The sequence below is a fragment of the Poromitra crassiceps genome (genome assembly GCF_964638095.1).
Source record: "Poromitra crassiceps genome assembly, chromosome: 11".
Classification (NCBI taxonomy): domain Eukaryota; kingdom Metazoa; phylum Chordata; class Actinopteri; order Beryciformes; family Melamphaidae; genus Poromitra; species Poromitra crassiceps.
In genome coordinates, this window is record NC_139643.1 from 45,235,570 (window position 1) to 45,254,237 (window position 18,668).

The 18,668-nt window shown below is 47.1% G+C and overlaps 1 protein-coding gene across 1 annotated transcript; it reads right to left on the reverse strand.

Annotated features, from left to right (window-relative positions):
• Positions 1-863: 863 nt before the first annotated feature.
• On the reverse strand, positions 864-18,235 carry tcf19l (transcription factor 19 (SC1), like; the record flags this gene model as incomplete). The annotated part of the gene is made up of 5 exons (XM_083646585.1): positions 864-1,212; positions 11,649-12,168; positions 13,219-13,618; positions 14,268-14,437; positions 17,935-18,235. 5 exons carry the CDS (start codon positions 18,233-18,235, stop codon positions 864-866), a joined length of 1,740 nt encoding a protein of 579 aa, XP_083502711.1.
• Positions 18,236-18,668: the final 433 nt, after the last annotated feature.

Genomic DNA, 18,668 nt, shown 5'->3' on the forward strand with positions numbered 1-18,668 from the left:
CATCCTGACAGCAGCTCTCATCAGCAGGCACGATTGCAAGTCGGCTGACACATTTCCTACCATTTAATTGTCTTGAACGTCACGCTCACGAACCCCCCCCCCCCCCCCCACACACACACACACACACACACACACACACACCTCTAGTCCGCCACAGCCAGAAACTGCACTGACATATCTCATCAGGTTTGATCCTCTGCGGTGTGGGAGGGGGGAGCGCTGTTCTGTTCCGAAGGCGTTCTGTTTCCGAAGGTGGTGGTGGCGGCGCCGGCCGGCCCGCTAAGACAAGTGGAGGTGGCTGCAGCAACATTCCAGGCAGCTTAATGGGCCTCTGGAAACACTCCCAGTCTGCAGCCAAACATTTCATTCATCTTCTTGAACGCCCGCCCGCCCACCCTGCAGTCTGCGCCGGACGGACGCCGCCCGGGGGGAGTTTGCTCGGAAACATTTAATCAAGTTTCTCCGGGTCCAGAATGCACCTCTCTCTCTCTCTCGCCGGCCAAACGCCGTAATGAAGTCGACCCCGGGACATTTCATTAGGCTTTAGCCAGCACAGCCCCTCCCCCCTCCCCTCCCTCCCCCTCTCCATCCTGAGAGTGGGCAGCAGTTAGAGAAGCAACTTCCTGTGGCTGTTTGGCTGCCGGTGTGAAGCCTGAGATTGTCTGGGGAAGATGAGGATGAGGCAGGGCAGAGCTAAAGAGGGAACGTTCTCCGGATCAATAATGTTAGAGGAGGAGGGGGGGGGTGGGCGGGATCTCAGCAGCTGCTACAATGGAAGTCTGTGCTGGTGCAATTTCCACTGGCCAATGAAAACGTGGGGGAGGGGAGTGGAGGGGCGGGGAAGCCTATGCGTAATTTGAAACTCAGCGGCAGCCGCAGTGGAAGTCGGCGTTGGGGTCCATCAGGAACTTGGTGCGGTCCACGTGCAGGCAGTCCAGGTGGTACCAGGCGTCGCACACGTCACACTGGATCCACTGCACCGTGTCCTGCTGGGGCAGGCGGCACCGCGGGGCGGCGCACGGCTCCACCGACCCGGCCCCGCCCAGCCCCGCTCCCCCCTCCTCGGCGTCGTCGTCTTCGTCGGAGGAGGACGACGAGGAAGAGCTGGAGGAAGAGGAGGCAGTGGAGGTGGAGGAGGACGAGGAGGAGGAGGGAGAGGGCAGGGAGGGCCGGGGGGGCAGCGGGTGCTTCCTGGGACGGCCCCGTCGCTTGCTGCCAGGAGAGACAGAAGAGAGACAGAGAAGAAGAAGAAGAGACAGACAGAAGAAGAGAGAGAAAAGAAGAAGAAGAAGAAGAGACAGACAAAAGAAGAAGAAGAAAAGACAGACAGAAGGAGAGAGAGGAAAGAGCACTATTAGGGCTGGGTATTGGCATGCACCTCACGATACGCATCACGATACATGGGTCACAATATCAATATCAATAGTACATTGTGATACAATACATATTGCAACACTATACATAATTTACTGAAAACCTGAAAATAGAGCTGAAAATACAACTTGCTGTGTACCACCTGGGAAGTGCAATTAGGGGTGTCAAAAATAAATCGATTATAAGATGGATCACGATGCGGACGTGCACGTTTCTGCATCGATTCACAAATGTCAAAAATCGATTATAATTAATTTTTTATAATCGAATAAAATATAATGGAAGTACATGCAGTTGTTTATTTGGATCATAATACAATGCAATTCCAAATGCACTTTTATTCTAAAAGTAGCCACACAGTGAGAAAAAAGAAAGTGAGAAAAAATAAATCATGTATTGGGAAAAAAAGTGATGCATCGATTGAAGATGCATCGATAATCGTAATCGAATCGTAGCCCTCTGAATCGTAATTGAATCGAATCGTGAGGCCAGTGAAGATTCACAGCCCTAAGCAGTATAATAAGGCGGATTCAGTCAAAACTACCATTCCAATTAATTAGATCACAGGAATTTGGTGGAAATTTAAGGACATTTTAAAACCATTTAAAACATGAATATATACATATATATACATACAGTCTCACACACACACATATATATCTATCTATATATACACACACAGACATATATACAGTATACATACACAGTCTCTCACACACACACATATATACATACACACACACACACACACACGGGGTGGAAAATCAATACAATATTGTGGGGAAAAGTACTGTAAATACTCAGCTGTATCTTTTTGTGTGTGCGCATAGCTCTAATTCACTATGAGTTCAACTAGGGCTGCACGATATTGGAAAAAACTGACATTGCGATATTCCCTGCCCCTGCGATATATATTGCGATATGAAAAAATACAGATTTTCACCAGATTACCAGAATAGCTCTATTTTAAAGAAAATAATACTTCTAGAATGATTGGGATGATTTTGTAGAGGAGTCCATTAGGGATGGGCATTTCTAGCAAAAACACTATTCGAAATTCGCTGGCCAAATTCGAATTTAATTCGAATTTCGAAAATAAATAAAAAAATGTAATTTTTTTTTTTTTTTTTTGTGAGTGAAATGTTGCATTGTCTCCCCTGATTCTAAGTCTACGGCTTTATTAATTAATATAAAAAGCTTCTGCTGTGGATTTTTAGCTCAAACAAGCATTGCACCACTGAAGTAAAGAACATGTTACATGACATTGACATTTTCGAAAATAAAAAACAGTTTTGACAATCATGAGTGGTTCATTAAATATTTAGTAGGCTCAGGTCTGAGTGCCAAAGGGGTGCCAAAGTCACCCCCTCTCCCTCTTCATGGGATTTCATCTGCCATTAATTTTTCCATAAACCTTGCTTAAAATGCTTATAAAAATTGTTTTACTTGCTCAAACCAAGCGATTTGACTATACTTAGAATCAGGGGAGACAATGCAACATTTCACTCAAAAAAAAAAAAAAAAAAAAATTTTTTTTTTTTTTTTTCGAATTTCGAATTTCAATAATAAAAGTCGACCTTGATAATAACAACGATTATTCGAAAATTCGAAATTCGATGCCCATCCCTAGAGTCCATCTGATTTTGGAGGGGAAATTAGGTATTTTAATGTTTCTCAACCACTGGGCTGTCGCCTATACTGTAGGCCTCAGAGCGTCATCTATCAGGGTGCATACACATTTTGACCAATGGATTTCCATGACTTAGGCTACATACATGAAAAAGTGAGTAAGTTATGACATTCTACTTTAAAATGTCACTAGCCTACACTTCACTTAGTGTAATGCAGCCATTAAAACCAGGGAAAGACAACATGTATGCTGTATCACCATATTACCATATCCAACATCTAAGACCATATAGTCTCATATCACAATATTGATATACAATTGATATATTGCCCACCCCTAATATTGAGTGCCAGAATCTACCTCCCAATGATGCTATTTGCAGAAAAACATTAGATTTCATTGATTATAATCACTGCTTTCAACTTCTTTCGTTCTTCTAACGTTTCAATAAATCAACAATGAAACACCCCTGCCACTTTACACACTTGGTCTGACCCCCCGGAAACCCCCTCCAGAAACGACCAAGTGGTACACTCCGCATCTGCGGAGTTCCGGTTTTTGAGCGCAAGGCTGGCAGTACAGAGAGACGAGGATTCACATGCAGCCGACCGGTGACAAACAATTAATTCGTGAAAAGTAATAAATATACATTTAATTGCCCAGATATGTCTCTTCTCTTTTTATTTTCACTGACATGTTTTGTGTAAATAAGTCGCTATGTATGATTAACTCTACCGTAACGTTACTGCTATCATGTGATGCAACATCAGAGACTTGAAGGGGAGAGACAGCCACAGTGATAACACGGACAACTTCTCAGTAATCAGCCTTCGTGTCATAAGTTGCGGTCTTGCTTTTTGGTGTTTCAAGAGTAAATATCTCCACTCCACGGACATGTTGAGTTAGAGCAGCCAGCCTGCTGTATGCGAGTGCGCTGCAAACTGTGGACAAGTCCGCCTCCACAACCACATCGTTTACAGACGGGCTACTGTCTGTCAGCAACGCAACATAAGCAAAAGATAATTCAATTTAGGTCTCTGTGCATGTTTGTTGTGTTGAAGCTAAGCACTAAATGAGTGAGTACAGTAGCGGGGCGTCTCTCTCCTTTGAGAGAGCCTGCATTTCACTCAGTAGGCTACCCCTAAAGTGAGAGTTTATCAAGCAACATGACGAGTTAATTTGCTTTTGACATCGCACGTCCTGCGATGTGACTATCGCGCATGCGCACATCGCAATGTCGATGTGTAAACGATATATCGTGCAGCCCTAAGTTCAACCCAGTTACATTGAATGAAATCTAGTTTTACTGCACACAGACCCGACTCATTTCAGTCACGTTTCCATTTCATTTCTCATAAAGCACGGTTTGCTCCACTCCATTTACTTTCATTATGCAACATTAAGTGGATAATTGCTATCCTGAGATGAACACGTGTGTGTAACCTCTTCATCAACACATTTATCCTCCGCTCACACAGAAGAACACTGCATCCTTATGCGATACACTGCCTGCACTTCAGTCATTTGATTGGCCTTCAGTTAGTTATAGATTTTCCCCTCCACACTTTTAGAAAAGGTGCAAATTGAAGAATCGACGGAGGGATGCTGGGTGTTGTGATTCATGCAAGGTGGAAAACTCAGTGTGAGAAGAACATATATATAAAAGATGGTGTCAATTTGCAGAGCAGCCAGAGACAGACACTTGGCAGACGGCATCTGCCTCTAAACAGGAGCTCAATCCCCAAGTAAGTTGAGAAAGTGAAGGAAGGAACAGGAGGTGGAGCCAAGTTCTCTGTGGAGGACGACGCCAAAGAACTTTTATGGAAAGAAATGACAGCTCCATATTGCCCCATTGCAACATCAGCGCCCAGCAGCCTCCGCCATTTTTTATTTTTGGAAGCGTGACAGCGCCAAAAGAACCTCGCACAGGCTCGCAGTGGTCAGCTGCGGTAGCGCGGGCCCCTATAATCAGCCTCTCTAAACAGTAACTCAACGGGAGAACACTCTAAACTTTGGGGATTCACATCTTTTCCAGGCGTACTGCAAATCTTGATTGAAGTGGTGTAGTGCAGGGATGTAAAACAACAACCATATTGCGGAAACTAAGCAAAATTTTTCGTTTTCTTTGTTTAGTTTTTTCAAGATAAATACCTAATGAAAAGGACCCGAGGTTCAACTCCCGTTGAGTTACTGTTTAGAGAGGCTGATTATAGGGGCCAGCGCTACCGCAGCTGACCACTGTGAGGCGCATTCTGTTTCCAAAAATGGCCGGAGTGTTGTCTCTTTCCTTCCACGCTCTTTGACGACGCTGAACAGTTCAGAAAGTGAAGGAACAGGAAGTAGAGCCAAGTTCTCTGTGGAGGACGACGCTGAACAGTTCAGAAAGTGAAGGAAGGAACAGGAAGTGGAGCCAAGTTCTCTGTGGAGGACGACACTGAACAGTTCAGAAAGTGAAGGAACAGGAAGTGGAGCCAAGTTCTCTGTGGAGGACGACGCTGAACAGTTCAGAAAGTGAAGGAACAGGAAGTGGAGCCAAGTTCTCTGTGGAGGACGACGCTGAACAGTTCAGAAAGTGAAGGAACAGGAAGTGGAGCCAAGTTCTCTGTGGAGGACGACGCTGAACAGTTCAGAAAGTGAAGGAACAGGAAGTGGAGCCAAGTTCTCTGTGGAGGACGACGCTGAACAGTTCAGAAAGTGAAGGAACAGGAAGTGGAGCCAAGTTCTCTGTGGAGGACGACGCTGAACAGTTCAGAAAGTGAAGGAAGGAACAGGAAGTGGAGCCAAGTTATCTGTGGAGGACGACGCTGAACAGTTCAGAAAGTGAAGGAACAGGAAGTAGAGCCAAGGTCTCTGTGGAGGACGACGCTGAACAGTTCAGAAAGTGAAGGAACAGGAAGTGAAGCCAGGTTCTCTGGAGGACGACGCTGAACAGTTCAGAAAGTGAAGGAACAGGAAGTTTTAGGCTAGCCATTTTAGGCTAGCCATTTTAGGCTAGTCTTGTCTCTGAGTGAAACTGTGGCTCAGCTGGCTGATAGCTGGTTAATAGCTCTCAGCTGACACCAGCCCAATCACCTGGGAACGACGGGCGCTGATTAGAGAGGTGTGGCTTATAGCCCTGTTGAAGCAGTATTTCTGAACACTGTCAGTCTGCAGCGGCAGCGGTAAGCGGCACGTAGCCTCGGGCACGAAGACTCGGGCACAAAGACAAGGGAGTCTTTCTGTGGGAGTCCTTCGAGGGGAGGCCATAGAATAGGGTTTTTTGCTACCTCTCTTATTCTACCTAACTATGTGTTTTCTTCCCATCCATGTTGTAACCTCAGCCCACAGACGCCGTAGACACGGCTGCTTCAGGTGTAGTAACCCTGGTAATCTCTCCCACCCTAAGCGCGCAAACAGTCCTTTTACTATTGCCGGAGGTCTCTGGAACTGTCAGTCGGCTGTTAAGAAAACTGAGACCATCTCGGCTCATGCTCTATCTCAAACCCTCCACTTTCTAGCTCTCACAGAGACCTGGATCATTCCTGAAAACACAGCTACACCTGCTGCCCTCTCTGCTGCATATTCCTTCTCGCACACCCCTAGAGCCTCTGGCCGTGGAGGTGGCACTGGTATCCTCATCTCTCCCAAATGGACCTACACTGTCACCTCTCTCTCTCATCTGTCTATCTCATCTTTTGAGTCCCATGCAGTTGCCGTATCCCTACCCATCAAGCTCAACATTGTGGTAATCTACCGCCCGCCTGGTCCGCTTGGTCACTTTCTGGACGAGCTGGACACCCTCCTCTCCATCTTTCCTGAGGATGGTACTCCACTCATCCTTCTGGGAGACTTCAACATCCAGCCAGTAACCTTACAATCTCCGTCTTTCCTTAACTTCTTCTCATCCTTTGACCTTTACCTCTCTCAATCTCCTCCTACTCACAAAGCAGGGAATGTGCTTGACCTGGTCTTCACGAGATCCTGCTCCACCTCTAATCTCACTGTGACCCCTCTTCCTGTATCCGACCACCACTTTATCACCTTCTCCCTTCCCATCCCCCTCCCCTCCTCCCACCCATCTCCCCCCCACTCTACCACCACCCGACGCAACCTAAAAACTCTCTCTCCCAACTCCCTCTCTTCTACCGTCCTCTCCCTACTTCCCCCTGCCGAGCAATTTGCTCTCCTGTCCACTGACGAGGCTTCCACTACTCTTCTCTCCTCTCTCTCCTCTGCTCTTGATTCTCTTTGCCCACTCACCACTAAGCCTGCCCGATCTTCTCCCCCTTCTCCTTGGCTGACTGAATCTCTGCAAACTTATCGAACTGAGCTTCGGTCAGCTGAGAGAAAATGGAGAAAATCACATCTCCCTGAAGATCTCTCTTCCTACCACCTTATCCACTCAAACTTCACTGATGCTGTCTCTAAAGCAAAAACCTCCTTCTTCATCTCTGAAATCCAGTCCTCTGCATCCAATCCCAGTAAACTGTTCGCCACCTTCTCCACGCTCCTCAACCCTCCCTCCCCTCCCCCTCCCTCCTCCCTCTCTGCTGATGATTTTGTAACCTTCTTTACAAAAAAGGTGGACGACATCAGCTCCTCCTTCCATCCTCCAGCCACCCTCACTAACACTCCCGACTCCAATCCTGCTCCTCAGCCCCCTGCCCCTGGATTTGCTTCCTTCTCTCCTCTCTCTCCTGATGAAGTGCTTAAACTCATCAGCTCAAACCGAGCCACTTACTGCCCCCTCGATCCTATCCCTTCCTCTCTCCTCCAAACCATCTCACCTAACATATCTCCCTTCCTCACTACCTTCATTAACTCCTCTCTGTCCTCTGGTCTTGTCCCCCCTGCTCTAAAGACTGCAAGAGTCAAGCCTCTGCTTAAGAAACCCTCCCTTGACCCTACTGCTATTCACAACTACAGACCTGTCTCTCTTCTCTCATTCCTTTCCAAAACCCTCGAACGAGCAGCATCCGAACAACTTTCTCTCTATCTCTCCCACAATGACCTCCTGGACCCTCTGCAGTCCGGTTTCAAGGCCTCTCACTCCACTGAGACAGCTCTTCTTGCTGTCACAGAGGCCCTTCACACTGCTAAGGCCTCATCCCTCTCTTCTGTTCTTGTCCTCCTTGACCTGTCTGCTGCCTTCGATACAGTCAACCACCAAATCCTTCTTTCCACTCTGTCCGACCTCGGCATTTCAGACTCTGCACTCTCCTGGTTTGCTTCTTACCTCTCTAACCGCTCATACCAGGTCTCATGGCGAGGGTCCCTCTCCAGATCCTGTCCTCTTACCACCGGTGTCCCCCAGGGCTCAGTCCTGGGCCTTACTTTTCCTTCTCTATGTCAGATCTCTTGCCTATGTGATCTCTTCTCATGGCTTTTCTTATCACTGCTATGCTGATGACACCCAGCTTTTCCTTTCTTTCCCCCCCTCTGACACTCAAATCGAGGCTCGCATCTCTGCATGCCTCAAAGACATTGGCGACTGGATGTCTGCCCACCACCTCAAGCTCAACCTTGGTAAGACCGAGCTACTCTTCCTCCCAGGAAAAGACTGCCCTCTTGCAGATCTCTCCATCTCCATTGACAACACCACTGTACTCCCCTCCCAAACAGCCAAGAACCTCGGGGTGATCCTTGACAACCAGCTGTCTTGCTCTGCCAACATAGCTGCTACAGCGCGCTCCTGTAGGTTCTCTCTCTACAACATCCGCAAAATCCGTCCCTTTCTCACAAGAGAAGCGACTCAACTCCTGGTCCAGTCTCGTCTCCTCCCGCCTGGACTACTGCAACGTGCTTCTGGCCGGCCTACCTGCCACCGACATCCGACCGCTTCAGCTCATTCAGAACGCTGCAGCCCGTCTGATATTCAACCAACCCAAATTCTCTCACGTCACTCCCCTCTTCCAGGAGCTCCACTGGCTTCCCATCTCGGCCCGCATCAAATTCAAGACACTGGTACTGGCCTACAGGGCAGTACACCAGACAGCTCCCCGGTACCTGCAATCCATGGTCAGGTTCCAAACCTCTCACCGCTCCCTTCGCTCCTCCACCAGTGCAGGTCGCCTCGCCCCTCCTTCGCTACGGGGGCTCAAAAGTCGCTCATCCCGATCTCGACTCTTCTCCTCCCTGGCACCTCAATGGTGGAACGAGCTTCCACCTTCGGTCAGGACTGCTGAATCACTGCCGATCTTTCGGAAAAGACTAAAGACACACCTTTTCAGGCTCCATCTGGGCCCTTCTTGATCTAACCTCGTCTCTCTCTTTCCTTATATAAAAAAAAAAAAAAAAAAAAACCTAACCAACCTTGTACCACTAACCTAAACTTGTACCACTGTTCCTTCAGAAGCTGTAGTTGTCATAGACTGTGCTCCATAGTTGATTGTTCTATTGCAGACAAAAAATGTGTTATTGTAAGTCGCTTTGGATAAAAGCGTCTGCCAAATGACGTAATGAAGTGGAGCCAAGTTCTCTGTGGAGGACGACGCTGAACAGTTCAGAAAGTGAAGGAACAGGAAGTAGAGCCAAGTTCTCTGTGGAGGACGACGCTGAACAGTTCAGAAAGTGAAGGAACAGGAAGTGGAGCCAAGTTCTCTGTGGAGGACGACACTGAACAGTTCAGAAAGTGAAGGAACAGGAAGTGAAGCCAGGTTCTCTGGAGGACGACGCTGAACAGTTCAGAAAGTGAAGGAACAGGAAGTGGAGCCACGTTCTCTGTGGAGGACGACGCTGAACAGTTCAGAAAGTGAAGGAACAGGAAGTGGAGCCAAGTTCTCTGTGGAGGACGACGCTGAACAGTTCAGAAAGTGAAGGAACAGGAAGTGGAGCCAAGTTCTCTGTGGAGGACGACGCTGAACAGTTCAGAAAGTGAAGGAACAGGAAGTGGAACCAAGTTCTCTGTGGAGGACGACACTGAACAGTTCAGAAAGTGAAGGAACAGGAAGTGAAGCCAGGTTCTCTGGAGGACGACGCTGAACAGTTCAGAAAGTGAAGGAACAGGAAGTGGAGCCACGTTCTCTGTGGAGGACGACACTGAACAGTTCAGAAAGTGAAGGAACAGGAAGTGGAGCCAAGTTCTCTGTGGAGGACGACGCTGAACAGTTCAGAAAGTGAAGGAACAGGAAGTGGAACCAAGTTAACTGTGCAGGACGACGCTGAATAAAGACAGAAGGAGTGCTCTAAAAGCCAATCTATCTCTTAGTTGGCTACACGTATGCTGCATTTCAACACAATGCGGCTGTATCATTGAGTCAGTACACCTGAATAAAGTCCTTAGTTTTATTATATTATTATTCAAGTAAAGAAAAGCCATACGATACAGTAGCAGGAACACAGTACGTGGTCATTTTCCTTTGGTCAATATTGACTGGTGAAGTACTGACTCCAGTCAGTCTTTACCTTGCTCTTGAGATAAAAGCTATATGTGGGATTTGCAGTGCACACATTGTTTCCTCGGTCTGTTGTGTGATGCAGATATCTCACCCCACCATCATTGCCCAAACACGTCAATATCGCCCAATTACACAATTAGTAATCGCGGAAAAATGAAAGTACGATATGATTTGGTGCTGTCAATTGCCCCTGATTTTTTTTTTTAATGAATTGACTGAAATTAGTAAAATTCAGCTGAAGAATTTACATAACATTGACACAACAAGGACAACGAATGTGAACGTAGACAACGTAATCTAAACAGATACGGATTTGAGCCGGAGTTATCTACAATTGTCAGGCATCACAAACTGGGCTGGTAGAGATCACAAGAGCAAGAGAGAATGATGGGGCCAGCAATGTTCACTGTGTCTCAAGCTGGATGCTGCTATGACAATTAACATACCTACAATATCAATCAATCAATCTATCAATCAATCAATCAATCAATCAATCAATCTATCACTTCTGAGTCAAATCCCAAATCTTCCTTTTTATATCCCCCTTTTTGATCCACTAGTCAGTGGCTGGAAAACCCCAAAACTCCACTGCCACAATTTCACCAGACGACAAAGTTTTTAAAATAACGATAAGTCTGGTTGGTTAGCAGTTAAGAGTGGCTGGTAGAAGAGTCTAATAATGTGTGTACTGTATTGTGTGTACTATGTCTAATGTGTGGACTGTATTGTGTGTACTATGTCTAATGTGTGGACTGTATTGTGTGTACTATGTCTAATGTGTGTACTGTATTGTGTGTACTATGTCCAATGTGTGTACTGTATTGTGTGTACTATGTCCAATGTGTGTACTGTATTGTGTGTACTATGTCCAATGTGTGTACTGTATTGTGTGTACTATGTCCAATGTGTGTACTGTATTGTGTGTACTATGTCCAATGTGTGTACTGTATTGTGTGTACTATGTCCAATGTGTGTACTGTATTGTGTGTACTATGTCCAATGTGTGTACTGTATTGCAGTGTTGTAGCAGTTAAGAGTGGCTGGTAGACGTTCAGTAACTCGGACTCAGGTATTGGGGACTCAACTGACTCTTCTTTGGTGACTTGGACACCCAACACTGGAGACTCGACATGAGGTATAGTGACTTGATGAACAACACTGGAGACTCGACATGAGGTATAGTGACTTTAGGAACAACACTGAAGACTCGACATGAGGTATAGTGACTTGACGAACAACACTGGTGTATTGCATCATGCTGCTGGTACCTGGTAGGAAGGTGAAATCTGTTGAACTGCACCCTGCCTCTCTCATCTGCACAGATCCTGAGGGAGGGCGAGGCCAGGCTGTAGTTCTCCCCTCCCACCACCAGGGGGGAGTACACCGGGGAGCTGTGAGCCCGCCGCCTCCCCCTCGCCGCCACCGACGAGGAGGCCGAGGAGAAGGCGTTTTTCTGTGGGCGGAAGGCGGAGACTGTGGCGCCGTGCGGGCCCGTGCGGATGCAGTGCGTCTCCAGCACGTGCGTGCGCGCGGCGGGGGGGTTGGCGAACGCCGCCTGGTGCAGGTGGTGCTGCAGCTTGCTGTTGGTCATGGCGCCGTGGAAGCTGCCGATGGTCCGGGTGCCCACGGGGAAGGGCTTGGCCTCCAGGGGGCGCCGCACCTCGCCGTGACCCTTGGGATGCAGCGGCAGAGCGGGCGGCGAGCTGAAGCCCTCCGACTCAGACTTGTAGAGCCGACGCCTCTTCCGCCCCTTGGCTCTCTGCTCGTCGTCCAGCCCTCCGGCCAGGGCTGCACCAAGCAAAGACAACATACTACTGTTAGTGTGCAGAATATAGCACCGAGCAAAGACAACATGATACTACTGTTAGTGTGCAGAATATAGTGCAGAAGTGGTGCATATCTGCCCCTGCAGCTCGCACACGCAGCTCGGGCGCTGCGCGCCCTTGCCGCAACTCGGCTGCTGTGTGGCCAATGAGACCAGCGTGACTGATGATGTCAGATTTATGAAATCACTGATGTCATCACTGGGATTTATGACATCACTGATGATGTCACAGTGGGATTTATTATGACATCACGGATGTCACAGTGGGATTTATGACATCGCAGTGAGACAATAACAGTGGGACAGAGAAACAAAAAGAGCCCCAGCTCCCATTTATAAACTGATGATGATGATTGTTCAGCCCTAATAGGAACTGTCATACATCCAGTTTATTTTCCTGTGAAATGGATTTTTCAGCACTTCTTTCAGAAATCTGCATTTGTGTTGTGCTTTCTTTGAACTGCTGAATAGCTAACTGCCGCCCCTCATTTGCAACGGATTCTCCTTTTTCGGTTACTCATTACTCTTTTCCTGCTTCAACTGAAAGTCATTCTCTTGTAGCAAAATGAGATTTCTTTTCAAAGAAAAGTGTTGTGAATCAAATGCTTATTAGACGTTTGTCAGTTTGATTGAAATAGAAAAGTTTTCTTTGGCTTGCTGGTCAGGGTGCCTGCACCTTACAAGAACTTATGTAGAAGCGGAAGAGAGCACCTTTCCCCTATACCCCTTTCACCCCAAGGGTGCAACCAGGGTTATTCCCAGGTTGATTTGGGGTATGAAAGGGTTAACCCGGGGTTGCCTGCCCCGTCTTGGTGACCCACCTTGGACCAGGGTCGGTTTCAGTGTGCACCATCCACGTTGCTATTTGTTATGCTAATAAGCTATGCTAATTGCTATGCATCTCTCCCGGTTTGTGACCTGGGTCCTATTCTGAATTGTCGTGAGCAGGGATCAGAAGAACACACGCGGCGTTTTTTTGCGATGTAGAAAATTCACAGTGAGCCAATAATTACATTTCTGGCCTCCTCTGGCGCGCGGCTCGTCGGAGCTGTCGTCCTCCAGCAGCACGGTGTGAGCAGACTTCCTCCTGCTCCTGGAGGACGCGGGCAGGGCCTTGAGGCAGGGCGCGGTGGCCGGGGAGAAGGAGGGCGGGGTGGAGGGGGGCAGCAGGGAGGACAGGCCCACGGCCAGGGGAGGGGGCGAGGACGAGCCGGGGTCCGACACGTTCCCCCCCTGGCCGTCGCTCCTCTTGAAGGTCCAGGCGCTGCCCCGCATCTTGCTCAGGCTGCCGATGGAGTTGAGGATGACCGTGGCGCGGTTGATGGACAGCTTGGACAGGTCCAGGTTGGGCGCCGCCTTCCGGTCCAGGCTGGTCCGGATCCGGTTCTTCAGGTCGGAGGAGAAGGTGCCCGCCTAGAAAGCAAAACCGCATGAATTCTAGGGATGGGTCATGATTTTTGCAAATAGTCATTAAGTTATAGAAAATCAAAAGTGGTAATACGACTAATAATTTTTTTTATCATAAAACATATATTTTCTTTGTTTTTACCAGCGCCTGTCTCTTTAAAGAGCATGGCTCTTAGTATGAAACTGTATGTTACGGCAATAAAACAACACTCAGCTACAATGAAAAGCATGAAGAAAAGGTATTCTGTCTATTCCCTGGGCCATCTCAACGGACAGGAAGCTATGCTAACAATGCAGTGATTATGAGTTCCTTTATGACTTCCAACTTCATATTGTCAGGGTTAATACCAAATTAATACCAGTCAAATCCCGGGAAAATGTGTATTTGTCACCTGGTTTGAGATGGAAACACTTGAAGGCCTCGGTTTATAAACTGAGTTTTGGTCTTTGCCTGTTCTCAATCTGAAATTAAGCTTAAAAGCTTATTTTACTGCTGAATGACCTCGCGCATACGCTAGCATCCATTCAATTACACCCCTCCCTCCAAAAGGTCTTCCCAGAAAGATGCATTTAAAAAAAACACAGGCTCTGCCACTTCTGTCAGTTAGGGGGGGGGGGGGGGTAGTTCTCCTTTACACGCAACATCAAAGATCACCTTTGGGATTGTGATGGCGTCAAAGTCCAGCGGGCGAACTTTGACCTTCTGGAACAGGAAGTAGAACTCTGGGCTCCCAGGGGCCGATTGGCCACCAAAGGTCAGCGTGTCGCCATCGGAGAGCTCCCATTGGATGCCGGGCTGAAGGCGGACCTCGTTGACCCAGGTGCCTAGCAAAACACACGAGCGGAGGAGGAGAGGTTTATTGGTTATATATCTGCAGTGTGTTTGTTTGTTACACATCGATGGCACCTGGCACGGCTCCCGGGTTGTGCGCTGGTATTTTATTCACATCACAAAACAAGATGATTTCAGATGGTGATTGGCTGGCATGGTTGGCATTAAGATGTGAGCAAAATAAAACAGCTCATGAATCATCGGTCCTGAAGTCCAAAATGAACAGTCCCAATGAATGCACACAAACAAACAAACAAACAAACAAACCGTCTGCGGTTGAGAACAATGTCACCTGGGGCCAGATCATCACAAAAGCTTTTAATATATGAAGAACAAACTGCTGAAAAACAAGATGGAACAAACCAAGTGAGCAGAGCCTTGAAATAAAGTAGGGATGCACCGATGTGAAAATGTTGGCCGCGATACCGATAACCGATATTATCATCGCTGTTATGGCCGATAACCGATATTGACCGATGTCGATACGATGTGTATAAAAACACATTTCTATGATAATAACATTTTGTACATACTGAAAAACACATGTAAAACACTGTGAATGTACTTACTGAATTTACTGTGTGAGGATTTATCACAATGTTTCCTCTCAATGGGAACATTTTGGCTGATACCGGTAACCGATATTAACATTGCAACACCGATATGTAAAAAAAAATTACTAACATCTGCCAATACCGATATGATTGCCGATATATTGTGCGTCCCTAAAATAAAGTCATGTGTTGACTATCAAGATGTTCACAGCTTCTGAAAGCGAGGGGAAGTGTAAAACAAGCAGTCAGGCGGCCACGGCGCACAGACGACAAATGCACTTTGAATACTAACTGTAATGTTTTACAGCAGAAAATGAGGAATGCGTGAAACAGGCCGTGAATTTACTTTGAGAAATTAGGCAGGAAGAGAGTGCGATTTAGATTCCCTGAGTGCTCTCACACATAATACTGTACTCTGCCTGAACTTAAGTGGAGACCCGGCTCTCCATCTCCTCCCTGAACACCTTCACCACTGTGTGCAGTGCAGTGCAGCCTTTACTGAAGGATGGTGTTTGCAGGCTGAGGCGGGTAAGACATAAATAAATATACCGGTACTCAAATCAATTACTCCCTATAATATACCGTACACATTTCATGCAAGGCCGTTTCTTACCTGCTTTTCACTCTAACCATTTTATTATTTTGTGGTTTGCTTTTTACTCTGCTTTTATCCCTCTTAACTTTTCAGCGGATCCACTTTATGAAAACTTTTGTAATTTTGTATATTTGAATCTTATATACAGTACATACTAACACTGTTTATTTTTGATTTCAAAATCTTCCTATACGAGGGATCAGCCGAGCAGCATTTTGGTAAACAAGCCACGTCACTGGGTGGCAACGGCAACGGAACCCTATGGAGCCCAAGTGGCGCGAGGCTTGTGTGTCCGACACTAGCCGGCTAACTCCGTTTACATTTTAAAAACTGCGACAGTTCACACAACTTTAACACGACATGCATATATTATACATCAAACTCTTGAGCTACTTCTGCTCTCACTCAGAATGTCAAAATATAAGCGATGTGATCATTGTGATGTATAGTTTTTGAGATATTAACGTTTGTTTGGCACAACTCATACTATTAACTGCCGCGGGGTTCCGCATTTCTGGGTGTCAAGTGACGTCACGCTGATTCGTCCTATGTTATTCTATTCATTATATACATTGTCTATTTATTTATTTTACTTCTCTTTACTGGTTGTTTTATTCTATTGCATTTCATTGGTGTTGTGAAGCACTTTCAGCTGCATTTGGTTGCATAAACATATCGATACTTGGTGCCAGTGTATCGATAACGTATCGCAAGTGGAAATATCGCAATACCGTGAGTATCGATATTTTGTCCCACCCCTAATACAAAGACATTTTGATTGATTGACTTTCTTACTCCTGCTACACATTTCAATCTTGCGTTTTATGAGTGTGATATTTTCACCTGCAGGCGTCTGGCAGAATGTTTGGTATGTACAGAAGCATGCTGGCCTAAGTGAACACCTTGTCACTCCAGTTCTGCTGATTTGCATGGTGGATTTCTATGGGTTGATAAACTTCTACAACCTTTGAACTGATGAAAAAAACCTTCACAAACGCCATTGGATGAACTGAGAAATGCATTGCGCTCAAGCTACGAACAAGACTGTTTTATGTAGATCCTGAAAATTTTATATTTTACAATTTGTTCACTATGCAAGTGTGTGTGTGTGTGTGTGTGTGTGTGTGTGTGTGTGTGTGTGTGTGTGTGTGTGAGAGAGAGATCTGATATGTCTGCACGTCTACAGCTGTGTGGCCGGTTACAAGCTGCGTGTTTGTTTGTGGAGTTTAGTTCCTGTCAGACAGCAGGTGTTAGTATTTATGTTAGCAAACAGTGCATGCAGGTGTGTGTGACACACACAGTCTCTCTCTCTCTCTCTCTCTCTCTCACACACACACACACACACACACACACACACACACACACACACACACACGCGCGCGCTTGTGTTTTCCCTGTCTACATGCTACATGATTCAGTATTTGTCTTCGTCAGTAACTGGGAGTGGGTGAGAGAGAGAGAGTTTGTTGGGGGGGGGTTGGGGGAAGCTCGAATGGGGAGTTTCGGTTGTGAAAAATGCCACTTCCTCAAATGGCCACTTGAGGCTGGCTTTAAAAGAGAGTAAATCCCCATTGACCCTCCTTTAAAATACCCGCGTTTACAGCAGAAATATGTTTACAGCCTAGTAGAAAAAACGATTTTGGTCTATAGCTAATTTCACCCTTCATGACAACTGTTTGGGGGTGGATTTATATAACTTGTCCGTTTAGAGTAAAATAGATGATAAAAAAAGACTGTTTAGGGTGTGATTGACAGGTGGCCTGTCCAGTGACCGCGCAGCTTGCCGATCAGCTGTGTATTACTGCTGTGGGAAACCCCTCTCGTGCAAATAAGGTCACTTCTGGGTCCCAAAAATCAAGATGGCGACGGCCAAACTGGAGGCTTGAGAAAGTTCAGAAATCTCTGGGTGTCTTCCCACTACGTGCATCCCTACCACTGGAGTAGGGATGCACCGATTTTAACATTTTGGCCGATACCGATAACCAATATTAACATTGCTGGTATGCCCGATAACCGATCTTTACCGATGTCGATATGATCTGTATAAAAACACATTTCTATGATAATCAAATTTTGTAACAAACTAAAAAACATGTGAACACTGTGAATTTGAAAAAGTAATGCAGTTCTTTATTTCAAAAAACACTTCGAAAAGCCCACAAATTTGTTTCCCCTCATTGTGAACATTTTGGCCGATACCGATATTAACATTGCAACATCGGACCGACGCCGATCTGATAAAAAAAATGACTAACATCAGCCGATACCGGTATGATCGCCGATACATCGTGCCTCCCTAGACTGTAGCAAAAGTGCGTGTGTGTGTGACTCAGCCTCTCACCGTGGCTGCTCCGGTCTTTGACGTGCACCCTCCAGCCCTCCTCGTGCGGGTGCGGCGGCGGCGGCGGCGGCGTGTCGTCGTCGCCCGCGGCGCCGCTGCCCTCCCTCTGGGCGTGCAGCTCGGCGTGGATGCGGGACACGGAGGCGGAGTCCAGCGTGACGTCGCACAGCTCGGCCGCGCGGCCCAGCCGGAACACCGAGTGGCTGAGCGCCGGCCGGAACGTGTACAGGTCCCGCGCCGAGTCGCCCTCCGACGAGCCGATCCGCAGCAGCTGGAAGCACGGCTGCACCCCCGACAGCATGGCTGCCGATGGGATCGTCTGATAGCCGATACGCGCCCACCCCCACCTCCCGAGGCCGCCCCCCCCCCCGATCTGCGACAGGTCACGACTCACAGGAGGTTGGGATCCATTGTTGGACAAGACTCTATGCTAGTGGAGACAAGTGAAATTGAAGAGGTGTGTAGCTTTGACTGCGAAACATAAGCCGATGTGTATTTGACTGCCTCACCACAGGCTTGGATGCAATGTACTGTGGGAGCTTCAAGGCTAGTAGCAACAGGTGTTTCTATTAGTATGGAAACTGTCTTTTACTATGTCCTGTCGCTGAATATATGAATAAATAGAGGTGATATAAAGTACCGTCTACGTCGACGTACTGTGGAAATGATCTGTGTCACTGTGTTATCAGCCCACGCTCAAAGACACTAGATCCAGTGTGAATTGTACGGCATAA